The 26,064-nt window shown below is 50.5% G+C and overlaps 2 protein-coding genes across 14 annotated transcripts in view; one reads left to right on the top strand and one right to left on the bottom strand.

Annotated features, from left to right (window-relative positions):
- LOC144318692 (uncharacterized) overlaps positions 1 to 10,478 on the bottom strand; it is a 31,459-nt gene extending 20,981 nt beyond the window's left edge. The window contains exon 1 of one of the 10 annotated variants that reach the window (XR_013384743.1): positions 7,093 to 10,478. Coding sequence is in view for 1 of the 10 variants with exons in the window: in XM_077905861.1 (XP_077761987.1) it covers positions 7,093 to 7,209 (117 nt within the window). In the remaining 9 variants the exon portion in view is untranslated. The remainder of the gene's footprint in view (positions 1 to 7,092) is intronic. The other 9 variants (XR_013384744.1, XR_013384750.1, XR_013384749.1 and 6 more) reach the window with 9 other exon arrangements.
- Positions 6,257 to 24,504, top strand: DENND2D (DENN domain containing 2D). Of its 4 annotated transcripts, none has more exons than XM_077905853.1 (13): positions 6,257 to 6,415; positions 10,945 to 11,114; positions 11,976 to 12,088; positions 12,794 to 12,863; positions 13,579 to 13,656; positions 14,696 to 14,836; positions 15,835 to 15,983; positions 19,388 to 19,565; positions 21,921 to 21,986; positions 22,505 to 22,546; positions 22,947 to 23,031; positions 23,330 to 23,569; positions 23,995 to 24,504. In XM_077905853.1, exons 1-13 carry the CDS (start codon positions 6,358 to 6,360, stop codon positions 24,069 to 24,071), a joined length of 1,467 nt encoding a protein of 488 aa, XP_077761979.1. In that variant the 5' UTR covers positions 6,257 to 6,357; the 3' UTR covers positions 24,072 to 24,504. The 4 variants fall into 4 exon arrangements, with proteins under 4 accessions (XP_077761979.1, XP_077761981.1, XP_077761977.1 ...); XM_077905855.1 differs by lacking the exon at positions 21,921 to 21,986 and adding an exon at positions 10,768 to 10,783 and having other exon boundaries at positions 6,343 to 6,419; positions 10,959 to 11,114; XM_077905851.1 differs by lacking the exon at positions 6,257 to 6,415 and adding an exon at positions 7,506 to 10,354.
- Positions 24,505 to 26,064: the final 1,560 nt, after the last annotated feature.

Here is a 26,064-nt window from a genome sequence, read left to right as displayed (position 1 = left end):
GAGCCTCTGTTCCATGTAGGAAACAATGACAAAAAAAAAAAAAAAAAGTCCTCATATATAGTTTGGGGTAGGTAGGAAATATCAGAAAGGGAGACAGAACATAAAGACTCCTAACTCTGGGAAATGAACTAGGGGTGGTGGAAGGGGAGGAGGGCAGGGGGTGGGGGTGAATGGGTGACGGGCACTGAGGGGGGCACTTGACGAGATCAGCACTGGGTGTTATTCTGTATGTTGGCAAATTGAACACCAATAAAAAATAAATTTATTATTAAAAAATATATATAGTTTGGGGAATTCCTCAGTGTGGAAGATAGGGCACACTGGGAGCAATGAGCCGACTGGCCTGAGTATCACCACATAGGTATCTGTTTGAGGGCATCAGAGAAGGCTTTGAGTACTGGGCTTTCACAGAAGACTCTACGACAACTGCTGGTGTATACTCATCAGTAGTGCCCCCCTCCACCCCAAGAACCTGGAAATAAGGTTCATCTGAGTATAAACGAAAGATGCACTCTATCTGCTTTGTGACTTTGGCAAGTTACTTAACATTTCTGAGAGTGTTTCTTCATCTATAAAGCTGGAATAGTAATGCCTAACTCGAAGGATTATTGGTAAAGCTGATTTGATGTCTATCAAATGCTTAGTGTAGTGCCTACATATAGAAAAAGTTCAATCCACGAAGAGTGGTCTGTTCCTAATGAATGAATGGCCAGGAAGAACTGGGAATTTCCTAAGTATAATCAAGGATTTAGGACTAGAGTTCAGTTCAACAGATACATGTTGAGCATGCGTTAATGTTGCAGTCGTACTGCTGGGAATTTATTCATATTTATTCAACAAATACTATAAAGTAGTTGCTTGTAAGAAAATTGGTCATGTTTATCAGTTGCTCAAAGCCCTGAATAGTGCCAAAACGAAACTCTCAAATTCTGTTCGCTCTTCTTTTGAATGTATTCTGTATTTAGAAAGTTTTTTTTTTTTTAAGTAAGTAGACATTGCTAAGTGAAAGAAGCCAATCTGAAAAGTCTACATACTGTATGGTTCCAATTCTATGAAATTCTGGAAAAGGCAAAACTATGGAGACAACAAAAGAATCAGTGGTTGCCAGGGACTTCAAGGGAGGGAGAGAGGAACGAATAGGTAGGGCACAGGGGGCTTTTAGGGCAGTGAAATTCCACTTGATACTGTGATGATGAATACATGTTACTCTAGGTTTGCGGAATCCACAGAATGTATGAGACAAACAGTGAACTCTAAAGTGAACTATGGACACCAGTGAATAACAGTGTATCAGTATTGGCTTGTCACAACAAATGTAGCACGCAAAGGCAAGATGTTAATAATAGGGAAAACTATGAGGGTGAAGGTGAGGGCATACATAGGAATTCTCTGTATTGTACTTTCCTTTTGATTTTTGTATACCTGAAATTACTCTAAAAATTATTGTATTTTTCCAGTAAATAGAATTTTCCAAATTCACTTTTATCTCACAATCCTACCTCCTGGAGATCAGACTTAATTTCTTGGGCTGGAATGCACGTTTCTCCTTCATGGCCCTAGATAGCTGCGTATTTTTCTTAATCCCAGTACTTTTGCATTAAAATATCTTTTCCATAGGAATGTAAACTCTGTAAGGACAGGGACCATGCCTTATTTATCTTTGTGAGATAGTGCCAGTTTTCTGTTCAGACTTCCCAATGGTTGCCCATTCCAAGTGCTTTACATGTATTAACTCATTAAATCCTTTAAACAACCCTAGGAAGTAGGTACCATTCTTATTCCTACCAGATAGAAGAAAACTAAATCACAGAGAGGTTAAGAAACATGTCTAATTTAACAAAGCTAGTAACTGGCAGAGCTGGGATACCAACCCAGGTAGTCTGACTATAGAATTTGCAGAAAAAGTACCAGAAAAGCCCCAAATTTTTAAAGCATAGTCACACACATTTTGGGGGAGTGGTGTAATCATTTTGGGGTGCCTCAATTATAGCTTTTAATATTTATTTATTTATTTATTCATTTATTTATTTCTAGAGAGAGAGAGCGAGAGCTCACAGGGGTGGGGAGGGGCAAAGGGAGAGGGAGGGAGAGAATCTGAAGCAGACTCCCGGCTGAGCGGAGAGCCTGACAGGGGCTGAATGATCCCATAACCCTGAGATCATGACCTGAGCTGAAATCAAGAGCTGGACCCTTATCCAACTGAGCCACCCAGGTGCCCCACTCAATTATTTCTTTTAAAAAATGCAATAGTGGACTGGAAGAAAAAAGGAGAAATACCTTGCACAGAGTAGGAGTGGTATTGTCCTGTGAAAGTTTTATGTTTTTTGTATATTACATGCATGTGTATTTGTGTTGTATGCCATGTAAAATGTATTTAGAAAGCTCACCACCTTAATCTGTGAGAACTATTACCTCGGGTAAGAAGTGCAGAGCTGAGGCAGCTGCCAGCTCCTGCCAGCCACCCCTGGCACCTGCCCCCTTACTCTGAGAGCATGTTGGCCTCGTTCTGCGCAAGTGCTGGCTTCATCTCAGCAGCTCCTGTCATGTCCAAACCCAGTGATGTCCAGAGGCAGAAAAATACCATCCCTTCTAGAGAAACTTGTACCAGATATCCCCAGCAGATTGCCCCCCGACTAGAATAGATAGCTCCTTACTAGTCAGAGCTGAGTTGCATGCCCACTATAAATGAAGCTCGAGATAGGAAACTTGGACTTCAAGGATCAGATTCCGCCCACGTGATACAACTTTAGCCAAAGATTGCCAGCCAAGATAAAGGCAGAATGGGTGTTAAGCAACCTGAGTGTTTGCCCTGAGTAGAACCCAGAACAAACATGCTTCCAGCAATTTCCTGTCTCCTTAGAGACAAAAGGTTAGGGCAGACTACCCTTGGAGTCATCCATTCATTTATTCACTCAAATATTTACTGACTACCTCGTGTGCACCCACAGAGTCAAGCAAAAGAGACAAAACTGATGCCTCTTGGGAAAACTCTAGAAAAGGAGAAAGTAGTTAAATAATCTCAGAAATATATATGTAACTACGAATAAGTGCTTTTACAGAAACAAAGGAAATGGTGTGATTGAGGCTAACAGGAAGATCTGATTTAAATGGGAAAGGGTCAAGGTCTGGTCAAGGTTATACAAATATAGAGCACAGACTTGTCTAAAAGAGAGCAGTTTGAGAACACTGGCTCCAGAAGCTCTTTGCTGTAAATCAAAGGTCATCTTTGTTTCCATTATTCAGATGTCCTTTACAAATCCTGGCCACCATTGCTTTTTCCTGACAGATGGTTGGTTGTCATCCAAGTCATTTATCACAGGAGATCAGAAGCCAAGACTCCAAGATAGTCTGAAGGCTAGATAGTTGAGCTGCTCATCTCAAGCTATGAAGAGGAATTGTACAGGACTATTGATAATGTTATTCTGTACCAGAAAGCCCATCCTCCGGACAGGTTTTTGATTTTGTTGTTGTTTTGGTGTCTTTGTGCCAAAGGGCAATATCATATCCTGTGCATGTATCCTCATTCCCCCTGGAGTGTAATAAACATTGATCATTCTAGAATATGTGAATATGGAAGCAAGGCTGGACTCCAGAGCATTTCCACTGCAGTCAGGTCAGCTGGCCCCTGGAGCATAGGGGCAGGTGTGAGGGTAGGCAGAGAAGTATCCAGGAGAGGACCCCACTGCAGACCCCAAAAGCAGTGATACTTTGCTTTTAAGTTCTGTCTTTGGCAATATCCTTCTATCACTCTACCTCCCTGAACAAAACTCATTTGGGAGCTTCCTTTCAAGATCTTCAAGAAAGAAAGGCTCATGTCATATTCTTCCACTCTACAGCCAGACTCTGGAAGAATAATCTGTGGAATAATGTGGGGAATGACAGTTAAAGGAAGAAAAGCGGGGGGGGGGGGGGGGAGGACATTCTCTTAGCAGAAACTGAGGCCTCTTGTTCCATCTTGTAACTTTCAACTTTCCTATCTACCAAATCAGTCAGCTCCATACCCATTCTCATCTCCTTTTTTCCCCTTCAAATAAAGTTCTCTTTTGAAGCCAATCTTGTACCCTCACCTTCTCCCTTCCTCTCAGACCTTGATCCACCTGCCACTCTCTCTCATACTTTACATCTTGTTCCTGCTATTTCATCACTAGGCTTATCACTAACCTTTCCCATTTTAACCTGCCATTTCAAACCCATATGTCCCTCGAACTAAGCAACAATTAACTTTCCTACTGTTATCTGTATTTTCTCATTCTCAACTGGCTTATACTTCTATTTATGTCACCTTAAGGTCCTAATGAGTATTTTAAAAATCTTTTAAAATGTTTCAGATTCCCTCTCCTGCTCTCCACCTCACACACACACACACACACACACACACACACACACACAGAGTCTCTCTAAAAAAATAAATATCTTTTTATAAAATAAATTAAATTAAACTCATATACATATGGAAAAATGCATGAAAGTGTACAGTGCAAAGAATGATCACATAGTGAACACATCTATGTATGTGCCACTAGATAAAGAATTAGGACAATCCCAGCACCCCAGAAGCCCTGTGGTATTCTTCCAATCATTACTTCATAAATCCTTCCTTCATGAGTCTACCATCATCCTGGCTTCTCATACCATATATTAGTTTTGCTTGTTTTTAACTTTATATAGATGGAAACCTACATTATGTGCTCTTTTGTGTCTGGTTCTTTGGCTCAACATCACGTTTATGTGGTGTAGCCGTGTCACAAGCAGCGGGGATTTATTTACATCTTCACAGCTGTACAGTATTCCATTGTAAGAATATGCCACGGTCTATCCATTTCAGTGTTTAGGGACATTTGAGATCATTTTCAGTTTGAGGCTATTTCAAATAGGATTTCCACAAACATCTGTGCATGTCTTTCTAGTGTACATGTGCACATATTTCTTCATCTGTTTTCAAAGGAAGGAACTAGTTTGGTTTGGACCACTGTAGAATAGGTTGGGAAAATTAAGGAACCACAATATTCAGCCAGCTGGACAGGTCGATCATGAACAACTACTGTACTTAGACAGAGAAGCATAGGACAACAATGCAGCCAAAAGAAGATACTTGGGGAAGAGATATGTCCTTGCATGTGGATGTAACACGCAGAGAATAGGGAACAGAAACAGACCATGTAATTATGTACAAAATTGCATAGGCTCAGAATACAGACAACTTTTAGAACCTCCTGGCAAAGACTAGACAGTTTAATACCAGGGCTGGATTCTCTACTCCTGCTCATCCACCTTGTCTGTGACAGGAGAGGTACCTGGAGGCCATTCTTAGGAGAAGGAAAGGAGCTGTAGGTCTGAGGGTCATTTCTATGGATCCCAAACACATTTCTGCCCCTGTCTTCTGTCTCCCACACATGAAACTGAGACTAAAACATCTGTGAATGGAGACACTTCAGTTGGACTCTGCACACCTTCCACACTTCCCACCCTACAGATGCAGGTCTGGGAGGGAGAGGGGAGACCCACAGAGGGCCCAGAAGCAAGCGGGGTGAATCGGATGCAAATTTTAGTCCCACAACGAAAGCTTGAACTCTCTGCATGTTTGAAAACCAATGAATATAAGAAGGATGCAGAAGGAGCTGAAAGGCTGTAGGGGGTTTCCCGTTAGACCAGGAGTGCCTACAGCTGCATCTGACATCATCATCATCCCTTGCATTTGGGTCCCATAAGAGTCCACAGAGAGCTTTCTGTTCCCTAGCTTCCACGTCTCCGTGGGGTGGAAGGGGAGGGATTACCCCCACTTGGCTGATTTGCCCAAGAACACTCTGGAGGAAAGGCAGGGTCAGAATCCTCGGCGCTCCTGTCCCTCCTTGGATCCCAAAGAGTAGCCCTTGGCTCGCTGGTTCTCAGGGAAGTGTAATAGGGAGAGGAGTGAGGGCACGTGCCGCGCGGGCGCAGGACACCGGAGCTCGGACGGTCCCGGGAGGCTCCGAGGGCCCCGGGAGCTTGGACGGCCCCGGGAGCTCGGACGGCCCGGGAGCTCGGACGGCCCACCGACGGCGCGGGGGCGGGGGCGCTGGAAGGTGCAGGGCTGCGCGGCCTCTCGGAGCTCCGCGCCCCCTGGGTCGGGAGCCCCCGGAGCAGGGCGGCGAGACAGGTCGCCGGGCAGGTCGCGCGTCCCGGGTGCCCCGCGGCGGGGGGCGGGGGGGGCGGTGGCGCCGCCCCGTCCCGGACGCGCGTGAGCGCCCTCGGCCAGCCGGCGCCAGCCACCCGAGGGCACAGCCGGCCCGCCCAGGTGCGCCGCCCGCCCCCCCCGCGGGAAAGCGAAAGTGCGGGGCCCGCCCTGGACCCGGGACGCGCGCCCGCACTCGCCGGGCCATGGACGGGCTCGGCCGCCGCCTGCGAGCCAGTCTGAGACGGAAGCGCGGCCGCGGGGGTCAGTGCGGGCGCGGGGCGCGCGGGGGGTAGGGGGTGCGGGGTGTGGGGGCGCTGGCTCCGGGGCGCGGGGGCGCTGGCTCCGGGGCCCGGGGCTGGGGGCCCGGGGCGGGGGCGCTGGCTCCGGGGCCCGGGGCTGGGGGCGCTGGCCGGCCGCCAGGTGCGCGGGGGGGGGGCGCAGGTGCGGGGGGCGCGGCCAGCTGACGCCCGGCCGGAGGCCAGCGGAGCGGTCGGGCCCTTGGGGGCGGGGGGGGGCGAGGAAGCCGTGGTGGGGCCCCGGGGCCACGCGTCCCTCCAGCCAGGAAGCCGTGGCGTAACCGCGGGGTGCTCGAGGGGCCCCGGGCCCGGCCTCAGCCCCGCCCCGCCGCTGGGCTCCCGGAAACCCGGCTCCCGACGCGACCGCCGCTGCCTGCACCTGGGGGCGCGGCCCGGCCAGTGCCGCCCTCGCCCCCGCCCCCGGCCGAGCCCGCCCCGCGGCCGCTGCCTGGGGCCCCGGGCCGCCTCACGCCCCCCTGGGCAGGGAAGCAACCCCGGGCCCTGGGGCTCCGCTGCGGCCCCCTGCGGCCCCCCAGCGCGCTGGGCGCTGCCGGCGGGAGCTCCTGCGTTCCGGCTTGCAGGCGCCCGTCCTGAGGCTGCGCACAGGACCCCGTAAGCCCTTTGCCCAGAGGCCCCACTTACCGAGGAGAAAGGAGCATTGAAAGTAAATCGGGGTGCCTTCAGACACTGGCAATCAAGAGTTGAAGGAGACCCCTTCCTCCTCCAGCCCCCGGAATGGCGGAGGCCCCGCGAAGGCATCAGTGCTCCTTCTGTGGCCGCTCCGGCGGGCACCCCCAGTCCTTGCTGCTCCCCCTAAACACAGGCGTCCAGTATCAGGTCATTTCAAGGAGGAGAGGCCAGAGACCGGAGTGGGGGTAGGGAGCGGGACCACAATGGCTGGAGCAGAGTTCAGCCCTTCTGGCGGGCCTGTTGTCCTCTGCTCTCTGGAGGGTACTGGCCTGGTCTTTCCAGGGCTCCATTGCCTCCGAAATGTGGGTGAATTGAAGAGTTCTGCTTTTTTTGCAGCTCAGAGGAAACATTGCTGTTGTTCCCACCCACCCCAGCCCCAAAACTGGGCTGATGACTATGTCTGGAGCAGCTTCCTGGGCATGGGGTAGCTGTGAGATGAGCAGCCTGTATTACCTGTCCTGAGGTCAGCCACTTGTCAGGCCAGAAGAGCGTGCCCTCCCCATCTATTATGCCATCCTCCACCTTTCTGGGGTGTTCCCCTTCTTTTGTCCTTTCGGGCTCAGGGAAATTGTGTGGTAAGAGGGTGTGTGTGTGTGTGTAGTGTGTACATGGTTTGTAAACCATCCTGGTGGGAAGAAGTGGCAGTGGTGGTGGTCCTAAGTTGAGAGCAACAGAGCTAGAAAAGGAAGGGCTCACTTTCCAAATCAAAGTTCCAGAAAGTCCCCTCACCTATATTCTGGCTGGTTCTGTGACTACTCAGGTAGTGTGGGAGGGGCATCCTGTTGGAGGAACAAGTGTAACCTGACTTCCCTAGAAAGGGTGGCTCCCTCCTCAACTAAAAAACTCAAGATAGTAATTTCATCCCAGGGCCCTGGGGATTAAATGAGCTGACCTATATTAGTAGGAGAGAGTGCTTTCTCTTCGGCTTTTCTCTTCTGTTGATAAACCTCTTTGAAAAGAAAAAAAAAAAAAAAGCATTCTTTTTTTCCAGATTTCTTGGGCTTCAACCCAAAAATCTAGTAACTTCTTTTGTTTGATTTTGTGACTTTTGCTGTTCTCCTGGCTCTCCTGATAAAACAGGAGGAAATGGGCTGAAAATGCAACTCAAAGGCTTTAGGGAAAGGAATAATTTCCTGAGGTTCTGGAATGATCAGTGAAACGATTTGGGTTTCTCAAAGACTTGCAAACAGGAGGCACCTCACATTTGTGGGATGTTTGGTATGTACTGCCTCCGGAAGGTGGGAGCATAGACATGGAACTCTCGTAATTCCTACTCCCAACAGATTCTATTAGTAGTCCCTGGATTATTCTGTGCCTCAGTTTCCCCATCTGTATCAGGCAGATACTTGTTCCTCAGATAGGTGGTAGGGATTGGGCAATAAGTTTGTGCAGATTTGTAAGGCAAATCTTGCCTTTGTGATGACAGTTTTGAGTATTCTGGGTCATTGTCCTCACCATTACAGCATTTGTGACATCCTTACTTGTTTGGAGTTCTCCCCAGTGTCACGTCTGGGCCCCTGAGTACTGGCTCTCACTAGTCCCACAAAAGCCTGCTCTTTTTTTTCTAATTGGAGTTTGATTTGCCAACATACAGCATATCACCCAATGCTCATCCCGTCAAGTACCCCCCTCAGTGCCCATCACCCAGTCACCCTAACCCCCCTCCCACCTCCCCTTCCACCACCCCTTGTTCGTTTCCCAGAGTTAGGAGTCTCTCATGTGCGGTCACCGTCACTGATATTTTCACTCATTTTCTCTCCTTTCCCCTTTTTTCCCTTTCACTATTTTTTATATTCACCAAATGAATGAGACCATATAATGTTTGTCCTGGTCGTAAGAACAAGGCAGCCATCTTCCCTCTTCCAACAACCCACTTTCCCCCAGAGGGCTGCTAATTGTTTGCCGGAGTGGCAGAGGCTGACACCAAACCCTTTCACCTCCTGGCTCTTACCCCATGCATTTAGTCATGCAGCAGTTTACGTGAGAATCCTAGGTGATTTGTTGCTCTTTTTCTCTCTTCTCCAGCCTCCAGATACAGCCTCTAGACACCACTAGAGCCCAAGGGGTCAGGTACTCTGCTTTTAGCTTGGGCAGAAATTTTGACCTGGCCCAGCAGGCAAAAACCACTGAGCAGGAGTGGGGCAGAGATCAGCCCAGTTGCATTCCACCGTCACTGAGTGACCCCCAAGGCTGCTGATGCATCCAGTCCCCTCCTGTAGGCCAGGGAGGACGACCTGAGGCAGTGCTTCCTATTTGGGAAGAGGGATTCTTTGCTGGAGCCCTGGGAACGGGTCCCGTGAGAGAAGTCAGTCTTAGGATATATTGCAGGGGGTGAGAGATGGACCACTGTACATCATCCTGAGGTGTCAGGAATTCTCCAGCTCAGAGATGGATTTGCTCCTATTTTTACCTCCAGGAGAAGAGAGTTTTAGGTTCAGATCAATTTCCAGGACTCTCTCGCTAGAAAAAAATTTCCATTTGGAGAATTAATGGGCCAAGTCTATTTATCTCCCTCAGGGGAGGCAGTGCCATGTTGGCTGTGGGGGAATGTTTGGGCCTGTGCCCTGCTTGCAGTCCTGAAGCTCTGGAAGCTCCAGAGTGCAGCGGTGGGCCTTGCAGGGTTTTTTTTGGTGGTAGTGAATCAAGTTGAGATATGAAAGGTCAGGAGTTGAAGTTATGGGATCTAAGATCCCTGTCCTGGGGCTGGTGAGGTTCCAGTGCCCACAGTCTGCTGTTGGGCCTTCTTCCCTGTCCCGAGGTTGTGAATAAACTCACTGCACAGTGTGCAGCCCAGAATTCAAAGCCTTTAGCCCAGAAGCAGCTGGGCCTTGGAGGTGTTTGCTCCTGACCTTTTCTCTTGCCACACCCTGGGGCTCTTGGGAGGAGCTGAGGTCTGAGCTGCAGTGCCAGGATGCTGCCTTCTTGATGCGGTCGTTTTGTTGCCTTCCTGGGTCCCGTCACATCCTTCTTGCTCAATCATTGGGTGCTCGGGATGGAAGCCGCCCTCCCCTATCTGGAAGGCAGCACACGGCGTGGCTTCATGGAGCTGTGGTTGGAGACTGAAGCGGCAGCCCTTCTCTCAGGCTCTCAGTAGCCAGTCTGTGTTGGAGGAAGGGGAAGCACTCCATGCCCCGAAAGTTGGAGAAGATGGAAGGACAAGTGGTAGGCGGGATGCTCAGGCTCTTCCGCAACCGGCTGCCTCGACTCCGAGCAGGTCTGGACTGGATTGCCCACTTCCTGTTTTCTAGGGTGACCCTCTTCAATGAGGCTGTTTCTTCCTTGAAATGCTTCTTCCTCCTCCTCTTAAGTGTAGAGTCTTTTATAGTTTGACCTCCACTTGGTCCCCCATGTGACTAGGCCAGGATGCTTCCCCTATTAGATTTTAGAGCTGGTCATGCCCTCTGTGGTCACAGACACATGGCCCTGGGATCTATTCTGATTTGGGTATGTGTCCATTTGGGTCTTACTGTTTCAGGTACTGCCCTGGGCACCCATGGGTGAGCACAGTTTTTGCCTCTGGGGCAGAGGGCCTCCCAACTGGCTCCCCAGTACATTTCCTTGGCTTCCAAATCAGAGGTTTCTGTCCTCCTCTTGGCTCCCTGTGCTTTCACAAATCTCCCAGGGTAGGCTCCAAAACTGCCCAGTTGGCCCTGACCCTGTTCAGGCCCGGAGGAACTGGGCAGGCTCCAGGGACCTCAGCGTTGGCATGGGGGGTCCGAGGTGCAGAAGTTGCCTGGAGCCACACAGACCACTCGGGGCTCTGGCCACTGAGATACCAAGTGGGCCCTGGTGTCTTGGTTTCAGGATCTCTCCAGGAGAGGGAAGCTGTAAAGGAACCGGAAAGGGCCCAGGAGATCAGTCTGCCCACCTTTGCTGGAGGGCAACACTTCTTTGAATACCTCCTGGTGGTTTCCCTCAAAAGAAAGAGTTCAGGGGATGACTATGAGCCCATCATCATCTACCAGTTTCCCAAGGTAAGGGCTGAAGGAGAGGGCAGGGGGAGCCAGGATTTGGGTGGCAGGAGGGTAGGGGTGGAGGTGCCCTCTCCCTCACTCCACCCTGCGGGTTTGAGTCTAGGGCCACCCTGTGCCCAGTGCTCCTATTTCCTTAGGGCCCAGCCCTGTTTCCTGTTATCACCCACAGAATCTAGGTCTGGCTTCTTTGTGAGGAACTGACCTGGGCTCCCTAGCTGGGAAACCAGGCTGGTTCTTCTGCCCCTTTGGGCCTCGTCGCTCTTCCAAATTCCCCTCTCAGTCCCCTTGTCTAGAGAGGCTTGCCTTGTGCCAGGCCCCTAGCAGGCCTCCCCAGGCCAGGGTGGGTGGGAAGGAGAGGGTGGGGCAGGCTCACAGCTGGTGGGCAGGCTCAGCCTGTGGCCACAGCCCAAACACCAGGCTCCTTCTTGTCTGCTCCGCACTGGGGGAGGGGTGGGGACAGGGCATCCTTCTCGTTAACCCGGACAGCAGCTCGACAGCTGAGGCGGCCGCTGCTCTGATGTGGTGGTTCTCTCATGCGGCCGTCCCAGGAGACCAGGCAGCCTCTGGGCCTTTCTGGATTCAGTGAGGCCCTGGCCTCCTCCCTGCCTGTGTGGATGTGTAGGGTACTGATGTCTGACTGAGGCTCATGCAGACTTGGCCTGGGAGGGGCTTTCAGCCTGAGCTGGCCTGCCCCGGAATGAAGTCCCTGTGCAGAGGGACAGGCAGAGGCACCTGCTGAGCCCCCAGGAAAGCTGATTCTCAAACTGCTTTGGAGCTGCCAAAGAAGCCTGCCAACCCCCCAGCCCTCTCCTCCTGCCCCTTCCTCCACAAGTCACTGGTCTCTTTTGCCATTCCTTCTAGCGGGAGAACCTGCTTCGGGGCCAACAGGAGGAGGAGGAGCGGCTGCTCGGAGCCATTCCCTTGTTCTGCTTCCCAGATGGGAATGCGTGGGCACCGCTCACTGAGTACCCCAGGTGACTGCTTGGGCCTGGGACAGAGGAATCTGGTTCTGGGGGGGAAGGGACAGGTGTGAGCTCTGTGGGTCCCCTGGCTCCCTCACCCTGCTGCTGTGCCAGGTTCTCACCAGCTTCCCTCCTGACAGGGTGGGACTAGAGTTGATTCACTTAGGAACATCTTGCCTGGAGTCCCCCAGGGTCAAGGATCCTGGACAACTAGGTTAATCAGTCAGTCACCTATGTCCAGAGAAGGGCAAGGCTGTCTCGCCCATCCTGGGAATGACCCATTGCCGTGTTTTGACTGCCTCTAGCAGAAGCCAGACTTTGCAGAAAGCCCTTGGCTTCTAAGAAAGCAATGTGGCAAAGTCCCTTTCAGTGTCAGCCCTGGAATTTGGCTGCCTGAGTTTGGATTTTGGCTTTACCACTTTTGAGCTAAATGACTTTGGATAAGAATCACCTCAGCCTCAGTTCCTTTGTGTTTCAAGTGGGGAAGAGTAATTGAACCCACCTCAAAGGGTTGTTTTGAGAATTAAACGAGGTGGCCTGTGTAGAGCTGGATGCCAATAAGCACTTAATAAGTTACTGATGTGGTTACTACTCTCATGATTAATTGGCAGCTCCCCTCTGCCCTCCTGACCCCCCCTCAGCATCTCTCTGAGACTGACTGCCTTCCGATTTTAGGATCCAGTGAGTAAATGCAAATATGTGTCTGTTCTTTTGCAGGGAGACCTTTTCCTTTGTTCTGACCAACGTGGATGGGAGCAGGAAGATTGGATACTGCAGGCGCCTCTTGGTTTGTGCTGCTCAGAACTGCCCCCTCCTCTCTGCGGCCCGCTCTGCTCCGCAGCTGGGCTTGCTCGAGCTTCAGCTGCAAAAGCCAAGGCTCCCTGGCAGTGGTGGTTGCAGGGAGAGCACAACCCAGCACCTGCTGCCATGTTAGTGCCCTCTGCAACCCTGCAGGAACGGGGACACAAGCCCCTCCTTGGCCGCCCAGGCGACCTTTGCTGGCCTTGCTTTGGTCTCTGCCCTTCCCAAGCTCTCAACAGCTCACCCTGGGGGCGGCTCCTCATCCTCTCTCCACCTTCTGTACCCAGGCCTGTCTGCCTCAGCTCCTGGAGCCTCCCAGAGCAGAGACTGGGATTCAGACGGTGGTTCTTGGGTCTCCAGGGGATTCTCCAAGTCACTGTTACAGTGCTGTCCTCTCCAGCCAGTGTTCTCTCCACACCATACTCTCTCCCTTTCTCTGCAGACCCCAGATGGCTCTGGTGCTGATGGTGGCGGTGCTTGGCCCCTTCAGGGCTATCTTCTTTTGGCTTTGGTGGCTGCTCTGGCCTCCCTGTTGCCTGGGCCACAAACAGAACCTCTACCCAGCCAGGCCTTTCTCCATCTGACCCACCATTGTCCACGACTCCCCCAGCCCCACTACCAGCCTTCTGCCCCATCAGCCCCAGCTGGGAGAAGCCCTAGGGAGGCAGCAGTGCTGAAGGAGCCTCTCTGTCCCTCCACAGCCCGCCGGCCGTGGCCCTCGTCTTCCCAAGGTGTACTGCATCATCAGCTGCATCGGCTGCTTCGGCCTGTTCTCCAAGGTAGAGGTGGAGTGGGATTCCTTGGGGCCTGTTGGGCCTGTTCAGCTCCCTGGCTGCCTGACCCACGTGTGTTCCCTGGGTTTTAGTGGAGCTCTTCCCTCACAGCTGGGGTCAAACCAAGGCACACTTGGGGAAACTGAGGCAGAGAGGTGCTTGGGCTCCACTTTATTTTCGAGAAGAGTGGGAACTGAGCCCAGGGACTGTCTCCCCTGAAGAGAACCCATGCTCCCACTCTGGTCAGGTAAGAAAGCAGCTGGAGCAGGACAGCAGGGAGAGCCCCAGGTTAGGGGGTGGGAGTTTCCAGTTCCTCATCAGGCAAATACATGCAATGATCCCTCACCTCCCTGACTCATTGTCTGGTGTGAGGCTCCAATGAACTGACATGAGAAACACGGGACACTGAACAAATATGAAGACAATTACTATACACTGGGGTTCCTGAGACTCCCTCTGACTCCTCTGAGGGTGGAGGTCTGCAGGGCTTCTCCTGCTGGAGCTACCTGGAGCGCCAGGACATCTGAGTCAGTTCTCAGAATGGATGGGGCGTGTCTCAGTGGCCACGCAAAAGCTTCAGAGTGCTCTGACCCCAGCAGGCCTTGGGAGGATGAGGGCAGGACACTGTCAGCCTATGCTTGGTGGAGTGTTCATCTGTGCAGGGTTCTGAGGGATGGGGTCTGGCCCTGGCCCTGGCCCTGCGGGCGGGGAGTCACCCAAGAGGCCCAGGCTTCTGGGCTCCCACTGCATCTAGCATGATGGGACATGGTACCATTGTGGACAACGGTTTACTCTGGGATGGCTCCTGGGAGAAAGGAGCTTATGTCGGTCCAGGAGAAGGGAGGACTGTGAACTGGTAATGAGGGCAAAAGGAAGAAGCTGCAGGAGATAAACCGCAGACTGGGCTCTGCCTGGAGGAGAGGGAAGCAGCTGGAGGGTGGGGTTGTGAGGTGGGGAGAGACAGGGAGACACTCATACGTGGGGCCTCTACCGCCTCCCAGTGGCTTCCTTTGAGCCTTGAGTCCCACCATCCCTTGCCTTGCAGATCCTGGATGAGGTGGAGAAGAGGCACCAGATCTCCGTGGCGGTCATTTACCCATTCATGCAGGGCCTCCGAGAGGCGGCCTTCCCTGCTCCCGGGAAGACCGTCACGCTCAAGAGCTTCATCCCAGACTCGGGCACTGAGGTGGGTTCCTGAGCGTGAGCCCCTCCCTGGCTGGAGAGGGTGGGCTTTGGTGGCACCACTCTCACAGTCCTGCCATTCGTGGGGTTAACACATGAGCTGGGCGGGGACTGGGGCCCAGCTGGAATTTTGGGGCAGAGCTGAAAATCAAACCCAAGGTTTCTGATTCTCCCAACCTGACGCTCTCAAGGACCTCGTTAAAGCCACCAAGACTTGTATTTATAATAAAGAAAACCAGTGCCCCCCACACTGCCACTTTTCATCATTTCCCCCACCCCCTTATCTTCCCATGTGTGTTCAGTGCCTTTACCTTATGGCCTCCACCTGTCTACTTCTTATCATCCATCCCCACCCCTGTGTCCCCACCCCTGTGTCCCCATCTGTGCCTCAGAGGGATGCTACGAAGCAGCCTGGGGCAGCAAATAGCACATTATTTTAAGAATCCCAGTCCTGACCCTTGGCACTTTGGAAGATGGGTGTGTCTCCCTGAACCTTGTCTTCCCCACATAAAATAAGGGGAGGGGTCAGGCTTTTTCCCTTTCTCCAAAAATAAGCACGGAATGCTTGCAATAGTGGATACAATGAGTGTGATTCCTGACCTGGCACCTACAGTCTAGTGGAGATACAGACATTAAATAAGTAAACACATGGATAAAGTGCATAGTTTAACAAGGCACAGCAGTGACGAAAGGGAGGAAACACGATGGGAAACACACATTAGCGAGGGCCTCTGAGGCGGAGGGAGGGGGAGACAAGAAGACTGAGCAGGGGTGGGGTGGGGGAGCCAGCCTGAGAAGGCCCTCAGGCAGGAAGAGCACAGTGTGGGCCAGGCCAGGGACGGGGGTCAGCGTGACCCTTGGTGCTGAGGGAAACCAACCGTGGATGGGCTTCCAGCAGGGGAGGGGCGGGGAGAATCGAGTGGAGACCAGCAAAGACCCAGCCTTCCGGGACTCTGGCACCATCCAGGGTGGTGATGCCTCCTCTCTCTGGTTCCCCTGCAGTTCATCTCCCTGACGCGGCCCCTGGACTCCCACCTAGAACACGTGGATTTTAGTGTTCTGCTGCGCTGTCTCAGTTTTGAGCAGATCCTTCAGATCTTTGCCTCTGCTGTGCTGGAGAGAAGAATCATCTTTCTGGCAGAAGGTCTCAGGTGGGTCTGGCTGCTGAGCAGCTCTCCTGGGCTGACCGGTGCCCCTGGGTTCAGGGGACAGGTCAGAGGGCTTTCTAAGGGAATCAGGCTGTAGGACCCCTGCACTCTCCTTCCTGCCTCTGTGTCTGATTCTGCACCAAGCCTCGTGGAGAAACAGCTGTTGCAATTCCCCTGCTTCTGCCTCCAAACTTGATTGCTTCCTCAGCCTGAAGAAAATTCCAGATGTAGCTCTGAGCAGGGCATGAAGTGTTCTGGGCCAGCCTAGGTGGAGAGTGGTCGGGATGGGTGCAGTTGTGATTCTACTCTTGATGGCTTAGGGAAGGGAGGGAGGGTGGAGGGTACAGGACAGGGTAAGAAGGTGCATACTGGTATTGAGGTCAAGCTCATCATCCTTAATGGCCAACACATCTCATCTATCCATTTGTTCACTCATTCAAAAAACATTTGTTATGTGTCAACTGTCTGCCAGATGCCAAACATCAGGAAGATACAGACAAACAAGACATGGTCTTTGACCTTAGGGTACGGAGACTCCTGTAATGCTTGAAAGCATAGGTGTTGAAATCAGCAGAACAAGGTTCAAGTCCAATATATTCTTCCACCTGTAGCTCTGTGCTTCCCCTTAGGTCAGTTTCTTAACTTCTTAAAGTCATTATCTCCTTAACTGTAAAATCAAGATAATGATTGCAACTACCTCACAAGGTTGTGTCGAGGATTAAATGAAACAGTGCATACCAGGTACCTACCACCCTGCCAGGCGCACACCTATTGGTAAGAGCTAGCTGGGATTTTTTTTTTGGTCTTTTAGTTTTACTTATTTTTACTTTTTAATCATTATTTTTTATTAAGTATAGTTGACATACAGTGTTACATTAGTTTCAACATATTGATTCAACAATTCTACACATTATGCAGTGCTTACCAAGATAGGTGTAGTCAACACCCGTCACCATAAAATATTATTACAAGATTATTGACTATATTCCCTATGCTGTACTTTTTTTCATCTCTGTGACTTATTTATTTTATAACTAGAAGTCTGTACCTCTTAACCCCCTTCACTTATTTTGCCCACCCTCCCTCACACTTCCCCTCTGGCAACCACCAGTTTGTTCTCTGTATTTATGAGTAGGTTTCTGCTTTCGTTTGTTTTGTTTTTAAGATTCCACATATAAGTGAAATCATATGGTATTTGTCTTTCTCTGTCTGACTTATTTCACTTAGCGTAGTATCCTCTAGGACCATTCATGTTGGTATAAATGGCAAGATTTCCTATCTCACATGGCTAATATCCCATGGTATATACATCTTCTTTATCCATTCATCAGTCGATGGACACTTAGGTTGTTTTCATATCTTGGCCATGGTAAATATTGCTGCAGTGAACATAAGTGCATACAGCTTTTCACATAGTGCTTTTGTTTTCTTTGGGTATACGCTCAGCAGAATTACTGGGTTGTACTGTGTTTGAATGTTTAAGTTTTTGAGGAACCTCCATACTGTTTTTCATAGTGGCTGCACCAGTTTGCATCCCATGAGCATTGCAAAAGGGTTCCTTTTCTCCATATCCTTGCCAACAGTTGTTATTTCTTGTCCTTGTGATCCTAGCTCTTCTGACTGCTGTCAGGTGATACCTCATGATGGTTTTAATTTGCATTTCCCTGACAGTTACTAACAATGAATACCTTTTTGTGTCTGTTGTATGTCCTCTTTAGAAAAGTGTCTATTCAGGTCCTCTACCCATTTTTTTAGTCACATGATGATGAGGATGATGATGATGATGATGATTTTTGGTGTTGAATTGTAGGAGTTCGTTATATATTGTAGATATTAACCCTCTATTAGATATATCATTTACACATCTTCCATTCAGTATGTTGCCTTTTCGTTGTATTGATGGCTTCCTTTGCTGTACAAAACCTGTTATCCTTAATAATAAGTTCACAGTTGAATATATCCCTGGGCACAGGCGAAGAAGGGTACTGTCATGTCTTGGTCTCTGCCTGTTAGGGGCTTCAAGTCTGAGAAAGATATGGGGAGACATGTGACAGAATGGAGGAGAATAACATGAAACAGTAGGAGACTGACCTATTGCTGTGGGCGGGGGAGAAAGCCAATGATGTTGGGCTGACAACCCTCATTCTGTCTTTTAGGGAAGAGGAAGAAAAGGATGTTAGGGACTCAAATGTTAGGCCAGAGGGTCAGGTGAATATCGTGGGTTTTAGAGGAAAGGAAGTTTGGGCAGGGAGTGAGGGCTGTGGGTTGAGCACTCTCTAAAATCAGTGATAACCAAAAAGACACTAGTTGTAGGCCTAATCCTTGTGGGAAGTGGTGTAATCTATTGCTCTGGAAATAGTGCTTCTACTTTGAACCCTGGAGAAAAATGAGAAGTTTCTGTTGTGGCTAGAGCTGGGGCTCCTGTCTTTCCCGAGACCAGTGTATAGGAAGTAAAGGTGACTCCAGGTGCCAGCTGACCTGGACACGGGCCAAGGCTGGCAGGATTTGCCTTGGAGGTGCTCACTTTCTCCAGGGAGATCCCACCACTCCCCACTTCCTTCCCACACTGAGCATGTCAGATCCCTGAAGCACAGGCGGGGTGGGGGGTGCGGGGGACTTCCAGTCAGCCTAAGCCTTGGCTAGACCCTCAAAGACTCAAGCTTTCTAACTCAGGAAGTATAAGCTCCATACCAAGAACTGAAACAGGGTTTCTGCTTCTGTGTTTTTATTGGCCTTGGCATGAGGGTTGTTTGGGGAAATGAAGAGCCATGAAGAAGCCGTGGAGAAGAGAGGCCAGAGAGCAGGGCTGTGTGTGTTGGAGGGTGGGGTGAGGAGTCGGCTGAGCTGTGCCGGAGGCAGTAATCACACAGGGAATGCTTCACTGGAAGGGTGGAGGAGCCACCTCTCTGGGACTTTCCGGGTAGAAATTGCCGAGCAAAGGTTCCTGGAATCTAGGAATTTCCCGAGCTAGCTCAGGCACCAACCTGTTAACTTGAAATAACCTCTAGTGGCCAGAGGGAGCTGTGAGAGGTAAAGACTGGGGCTGAGAGGGTGGAGAGCCACAAGGAGGAAATAAGGCTTGGCCTCTCTGTTGTGCTCTACTGTTTACATGTTTGTTTCCTTGACTACAGTGTGAGTTCGTTAAGCAGGGTCAGTGCCTCGTACTTCCTAGTGTCCACATGCTTAGCGCAGTGGCGTGTTTAGAAGGGCTCACCCAGCCATCTGCAGGAGCGAAGGCACTCCCTCTTCCCTCTCCTCCCAGCTACCAGTAGCCACAAGCTCTGCGACCAGCACAGCTCCCAGACTTGCTTCTACTTCTGGGGCAGGGGGTGGGGGGGTAGGGGGTGTGAAGGGGTAGAGGCGCAGGGTGGCCTCTCTGACTCGTGTTCCCTGTGCCCTGTTCCCAGCACCCTGTCTCAGTGCATCCATGCTGCTGCTGCGCTGCTCTACCCTTTCAGCTGGGCACACACCTACATCCCCGTTGTCCCCGAGAGCCTTCTGGACACTGTCTGCTGCCCCACTCCCTTCATGGTCGGAGTACAAATGCGCTTTCAGCAGCAGGTTATGGATAGCCCCATGGAAGAGGTACGGTGCAGCAAGAAGAGGGTGTCACTCGCAGCCGGGCACAGCGGGAGTCAGACCTGGGCTCTGCGACTAACACCTGTGTAACCTGTGTGACGGGGGCGTTGTGCTTCACCTCTTTAAGCCTGAGCTTCTTATCTATGAAATGGGGATGGCAGGGTTCAAGTGCCAGGGATGCAAGGGGAAATAACCTGCAAAAAGCTCATAGCTTGGTGCCTAACACATAGTTGACGCTCAGTAAATGGCTGCATCCTCCCCCTGAACGATTTCTTTTTGGACCTAAGGGGCAGCTTATTCAGGGGTCATCCAGCTGTCCTAGGCCAGTTAATTCCCAAGGGCAGGCTCTGGGGCGTCCCATCTCTCATCTAGATGCACAAGCACAGCTGGTCTATACAATACACAGCTCACTAGAATTCATTCACATTCCTTGCAAGTGAGCTAACATAGCCCTCCTGCAAACTGTGAGTCTTAAAAGTTGCAGATTTTTGTAGGTAGAGTTATCTTTTTTCTTTTTTAAATTTAAATTTTATTTATTTTAGAGAGAGAAAGCTTCCGTGTGTGCGTGCACGCAAGCAGCGAGAGAGAGGCAGAGGGAGGAGAAAAATAATCTTAAGCAGGCTCCTCCTCGCTCAGTGCGTAGCCCAATACAGGGCTCCCTCTCACAACCCTGAGATCATAACCTGAGCTGAAATCAAGAGCCAGATGCTTAACCAGCTGAGCCACCCAGGTGCCTCCATTTTTTGATCATCTCAGAGCTCACCTGGCTAATGAGGCTAAAGGTCCAGATCCCCCTGGACTTTTGTCAGCTTATCTCTCTTGTCAATGCCCCAGACACACCAGAGGCCTGGCTCAGTGGTGAAAATGGGCACTGGTGGCATAGGAACAACTCAAAACATGAGCTCTGGTTGGTCAGTAGAAACTTCCCAGAGATTGCATGTTACTATAATCTCCAGCTACAAGAGTTACTTAGGTATGTCTGCATTGGCTAACCATTAACCCCTCTGTGCATAGGGCTGGCCAAGGGAAGAGGTAGGCTCCCATCATAAGCTACTAAAGAGGCAGAAACCATCTCTGGTGGGAGGACTTCCTCCATTTGTATAAGAAAGAATGGAGGTCCAGAGAAATCAATGGACTTATTGGAGGCCACGCCAGTAATGATGGAACCTCGCACCATAGAACCAAAGCCCTCCTATACAAAGTGTTGCTGGGAAGTCAAAGAAGCAGGCTGTTTCCCTTCATAGCTTCCCTGGCCTTCCTCAGAAGTGCTGAGTAGACAGGCCCTTTGAAGGAGCCTTTGCCATATGACTGACTGGGTCAGAGTTTCAGCCCCACATTTGGCAATGACTTAAAATGTCCCAACCCTCAGAGTTATGAAACTCGCTGATGCTGCAGTTCCAGCTCCTCCCCTGACAGCCCGGCAGGAAGACACCCCAAGGCCAGCCAGGCTGCAGCTCCTGCTCTCCAAGAGCCTTGGCCTATTTTAGTCCTCAGCAGCTGCTCTGTGAAATGGGCAGGGGATGAAGAAGGGGAAGGGCCAGCGACCACTGTGGGTGTGTGGGGATTCTCTGACTGCTCACATGAGCCCTGGGAGGGATTACACAAGGGACAGGAAGACAGCGAATAGTAGAAAGGTTTTGGGGAACCTTCCCAAAAATATGCTGCATGTACATTCTTAGTTCCCTGAAATGAACAGCCTTCCCTGAATAATACATAGGCATTTGAGCCTATGTAGTCAGGTGGTCTCAGGCCTGGATGAGTTCAGCTTTTCTCCCGATAATGAATAATTACAGGGCCTGCTCTGTCTTTTGGCACACTTTCCGGGCCCTCTTTTTACTTGGAAGGAGGGTGCCTAGAAGGATCATTCACTGTACTGACCAGACCAAGAGTCTAAAGTGAAAAGACGAGCCCCACAGGAATTTAAGTGACCAACCCAGGCTCTGGGAGGATCCTGGTAAACTGTGGAGCACATGCCCTGCCTAAAGAGGCAGCTGCACTCCATTCCATCCAAGCCTGGTCCTTTCGAAACATGGACCAGCCAATGTTAGAGTTACTGACTTTTCAGAAGCCCCCAAACCAAATTTTATGTGAAATTTTCCAAATTAAATATTGGAAACCAACTCAATTATTGAAAAATACTCTGAGGCTCAAAGAAACAGATGGGCGGGTTGGAATCTAACCAGCAGGGCGCCAATTTGTCATGTCAGGTCTGGACTGAGGGCCCCTCCAGCAGTGACACGCTCAGGTGCCAGCCCTGTGTTCACTTCCCCTGCAGCCTGCAGACACGTGGTCTCCTCACTGCCTTTCATTCCCTGTTCCTGTTGCCCTGGGCTCACTCCCTTCGCTTCCTGTTTTCTGCAGGAAGGTCCAAAGATCCCAGGGAATTTTTTAAAAGTAGGACTCCGGGCAGTTGTACATAAAGTTGTGGTAAGCATTTAAAAGATCAAAAGGTGTCCACGCTGGCCTAGATCTGACCAGAGGGCAGGGGGCACAGTGGGGAGGAGATGGATACAGCAGCTAGGACAGCTGGATCTAGGCTTGGAAACCGGTTCTACAGTATGACCTTGGGCAACTTCTTTGCTTCCTCACCTGCAAAATGGGGATATTGCCTCTAAGTGCAGTGGGGGAGGATTGAATGAGGGAAAATGTGCAAAGCTGGTTCAAGTGTGCCGTGTGCTGAGCGTTCCATATATAGAAGCCGTTCCTACCATTAGTGTTTCATTAAGAGAGCGACTGGCTCTGATTTCCCTGATCACATTCCCTCCTACCTCAACGCTCCTCCTCTCCCTTCCTACACCCTCATCGCTTCTCCAAAGGAGGGGAACTGGGGCTTCCAGGGATGGAGAGAGGAGGGTGTCAGGCAGAAAAGGAGAATTGCTGGTGCTGAGTGCTCCTGAGGTCTCTGATGTGCAGGGAGAAAGCCATTCGTTCTGTGTTTATTTCAGGTCCTGCTGGTGAATCTTTGTGAAGGAACCTTCTTAATGTCAGTAAGTGTCTGGGCTCCCAGGCCTACCACTGACTCCATCACTCTCATGTCTCCCAAGTTCCTCCTCCTCTGAGCTTGAAGTGCTTTCCTTGGGTGAGAACCATGCTAGGGAGAGCTCCCCCAAGGAGCCCTCGGCGAAGATGCACACGGCTTCATGAACGGCAGTCAATGCTGGTGCCTTTGGCGCAGGGATGAAAACCCAGTGCCCCAGGGGTACAGGGGAGACTTGCTAATGTTTACAGTCAGACTGAAGGCCAAGAAGCAGCTTGTTGCTTCTTTCCTATGTGGCCAATTATTTGGGGGTGGAGTCGGAGTGTAGAATTCACACCTCCCCGGGCTTTCTGCCAACACTGCACTCCTCCTCCCAGACCGCTTGACTTCTTAGCTCTGTCCTCTCCTAGGTTGGTGACGAAAAAGATATCCTTCCACCCAAGCTTCAGGATGACATCTTAGACTCCCTTGGTCAGGGGACCAATGAGTCACAGAGTAAGTCCTGGGTGCCCCTTATTTTGGGTTTCTTCACAGAACCTGAGGGCAGGATTCCCAACCATCCCTGCCAATCCCACCCAGCAGTCCTGGGCCAGTCCCAGGGGCCTAGATTCTAAGGCAAGTCTGAGTGTGAGATTCTTCCCAAGAAATAGTGGAGAATCCATACCCTGTCTCCCATTTTAATCTGTAATTATGACCCTAACCCTAGCTGCTTCCCCAGGAGTTCTGTCGGCCTCATAGCCCCTGGAGGCAGAAGTGGGTGGTTTTTCTGAGTTGGCCTCTGTGTCTCCTGCAGCTTCAGAACAGCTCAACGAGCATGTTTCGGGCCCATTTGTGCAGTTCTTTGTCAAGACTGTGGGCCACTATGCTTCCTATATCAAGCGGGAGGCAAACGGGCAAGGCCACTTCCAAGAACGAGCCTTCTATAAGGCTCTGACTTCCAAGACCAACCGCCGATTCGTGAAGAAGTTTGTGAAGACACAGCTCTTCTCCCTTTTCATCCAGGAAGCGGAGAAGAGCAGGAACCCTCCTGCAGGTAGACGGTGACAGCCCCCTATCATTCCAAGCCCAGGAAGGGTCACTGCCTCCAAATTGGGCATGGCCCTATGATGAAGAGCACTGGCTCTGGAGGCCCACAAAATAAATGTAGTCTTGGTGGGGTTGAACTGAAATAACCTGGAGTCTCAAAAGATGCCTCTGAGCTGCCATTTTGTAAAAGTTGCTCTTTATTTTAATCTGGAGCTAATTTCTATTAATTGTTCTATTTGTAGCTCCAGCTTTGGGCCAAAATGAATACCTGGATCTCCAAAGGCCCATAAGGAGATGGGAATCTTGATAGGAATGTGGGTGTGGAGGGGGAGCACAGGGAACAGACAGGTTATTTCTGATCCTCACTCCTGAACTCATCATCATCCACCTGGCCAGATTACAGGCCTCTAACACCGGTGTCTGAACCTACAGGCTACTTCCAACGTAAGATACTTGAATATGAGGAACAGAAGAAACAGAAGAAATCAAGGGAAAAGACTGTGAAATAAGAACTGTGGTCAACAGGAGGGACTGGACTCACAGGCCAGTTTTGGACTTTGGCCCCTGCCAGCATGGTGGGACTGGCAAAGCTCACAGCCTCCAGAATCCATGGCCTCCTCTGAGACCTGGTAACCAGGTCTCGCTTCAGGCTGCTGTCTTGAGTTTGGGGTCCCTGGAATCCACTTTCTCCAGACTCTGGAAGGCTCTGACATCTGTGCTCACAGAGCTGGGCTCCGAGCTGCATGTTCCGCACAGGTGACACAGAGTGGCAGAGTGGCACAGGTGCTATGGAGCCTCAGAAGTTGCTGGGACTGCCCTCTTCCAGGAACCACAATCACAAAATCCTCAAAAGGGAAAGCAGTTGTGGCCCAAGGCTCAGTCTCTTCACATAAAAAAACAAGTCTGTGGACGTGTGAAGATAAGAATAAAGATGAAAATCTTCTTGTTGTTTTTGTGTTATCCTTAACTTCCATTCCAGGGCAGAGAGGGAGAGAACTAGGAGCACAAGGCAACAGGTATGAGAAGCTGGACTGGGGGGACGGGGGTGTGGACTGGCCATAGTGGCCCAGAACTTTGGGGCGGCAGCTCCACTTCAGACAAGAAGGTGGGGGGACATGGGTAGAGGCAGCAACAGTACTGGACGGGGCAACAGTTCTCAGTTCCAGTCAGGTGTGCCTTCCAGAATCTGGGAGGTGCTGGCCAGGAAGCACCTGCCATCTAGGGCAACTTGAAGGTAGGAAATTTCAGTTCCCAGAAGCCAGTGAAGGCCTCTACATTGCCTCCAAAGCCAGGTCTGTCTGCCCATCACTTCCGGTTTGGAACCTTCAATCCAACTTCCTACTTGGTTATTTTGAGAAGCCCAGTTCAATCTTTAGCTAAAGGTAGAGGGATTGCTTGTCATTTTCCCTCTTTCAGGAAATAGTATCATCTTAAGAACCCAAAGTAGTTTAGTAATCACCTTGTCCATGTTCCCTTTGTAATTTTTTTTCTTCCAGATTTTATTAGAGTGAGAGAGAGAGAGAGGATCCGCAGTTGGGAAAGAGGAACAGGCCGACTCAGTGCTGAGCCACAGAGCCCGACACGGGCTCGATCCCATGACCCTGAAGATTATGACCTAAGCCCAAATCAAAGGCTTCACTGACTGAGCTACCCAAGTGCCCCTTCCCTCTGTGCTACCAATGACAGCTTCTGTTTCAACAGTGTAAGGGATGGGAAGCCTCTTGTCTTTCAAAACTCTAATTTTTTAATGTATTTTTAATGTATATGTATGTGTGGCCCTCAGAGGTCCCTGAATTCTATACAGAGCACAAATGTCTTTGGAGGGTGAAAGAGGGGACTGAGATGGCCAAATTGAAGTTAAAGCCAATGGAATTTGATGTGGGAAGCACAGAGACACACTACCGGTGTCCCACTGTCCACACACCACCTGTTAAGTATGCTGCTACTTTTTGTGAAGAATCACCACATCTTTTTAGGTAGATTAGTTTACAGCACTGGTTCCTAAACCTAGCTGTACCTCAAAAAGCTTTAGAGTAAGGACTGGAATCCTGGGAAGCTTCTGAAAGTACTTTCTGAGGCCTCATCCCAAACCTACTAATCATCTCTAGAGATAGGACTCAGGAAGCGGTGATTTTTAAAGCTCCTTCAGGTGATTCTGTTATCTTACCAGGTATATGATTTCAAGAAGAGGCAAGGCCAGCTGAGGTTTTCTATAAACATACCCTTGATTTGATGACAATGGTACCAAGAGCTAAGGAAGCACACACCAAATATCTGAGCATTTTCCAGATTCCCTTCATGCTGAAAAAGATTTGAACATTTCAGTTTACAGCTTTTGCCACCCAAACCTACTATGGTGTAGGAGAGAACATTGGACCAGGATTCAGAAGATACGGGGTCTAGTTTCCATTTGGAAAAGTAACAACTGTGTGTCATTGGTATGCCACTTAGCCTCTCCCAGACCTCAATTCCCACTGTAGGTAACTAACATCTGCTGTGTCT

This window comes from Canis aureus, chromosome 8 (assembly GCF_053574225.1).
Source record: "Canis aureus isolate CA01 chromosome 8, VMU_Caureus_v.1.0, whole genome shotgun sequence".
Lineage (NCBI taxonomy): Eukaryota > Metazoa > Chordata > Mammalia > Carnivora > Canidae > Canis > Canis aureus.
The sequence above is the reverse complement of the archived record's forward strand: the minus strand, read 5'-3'. Positions and strand labels throughout refer to the sequence as shown.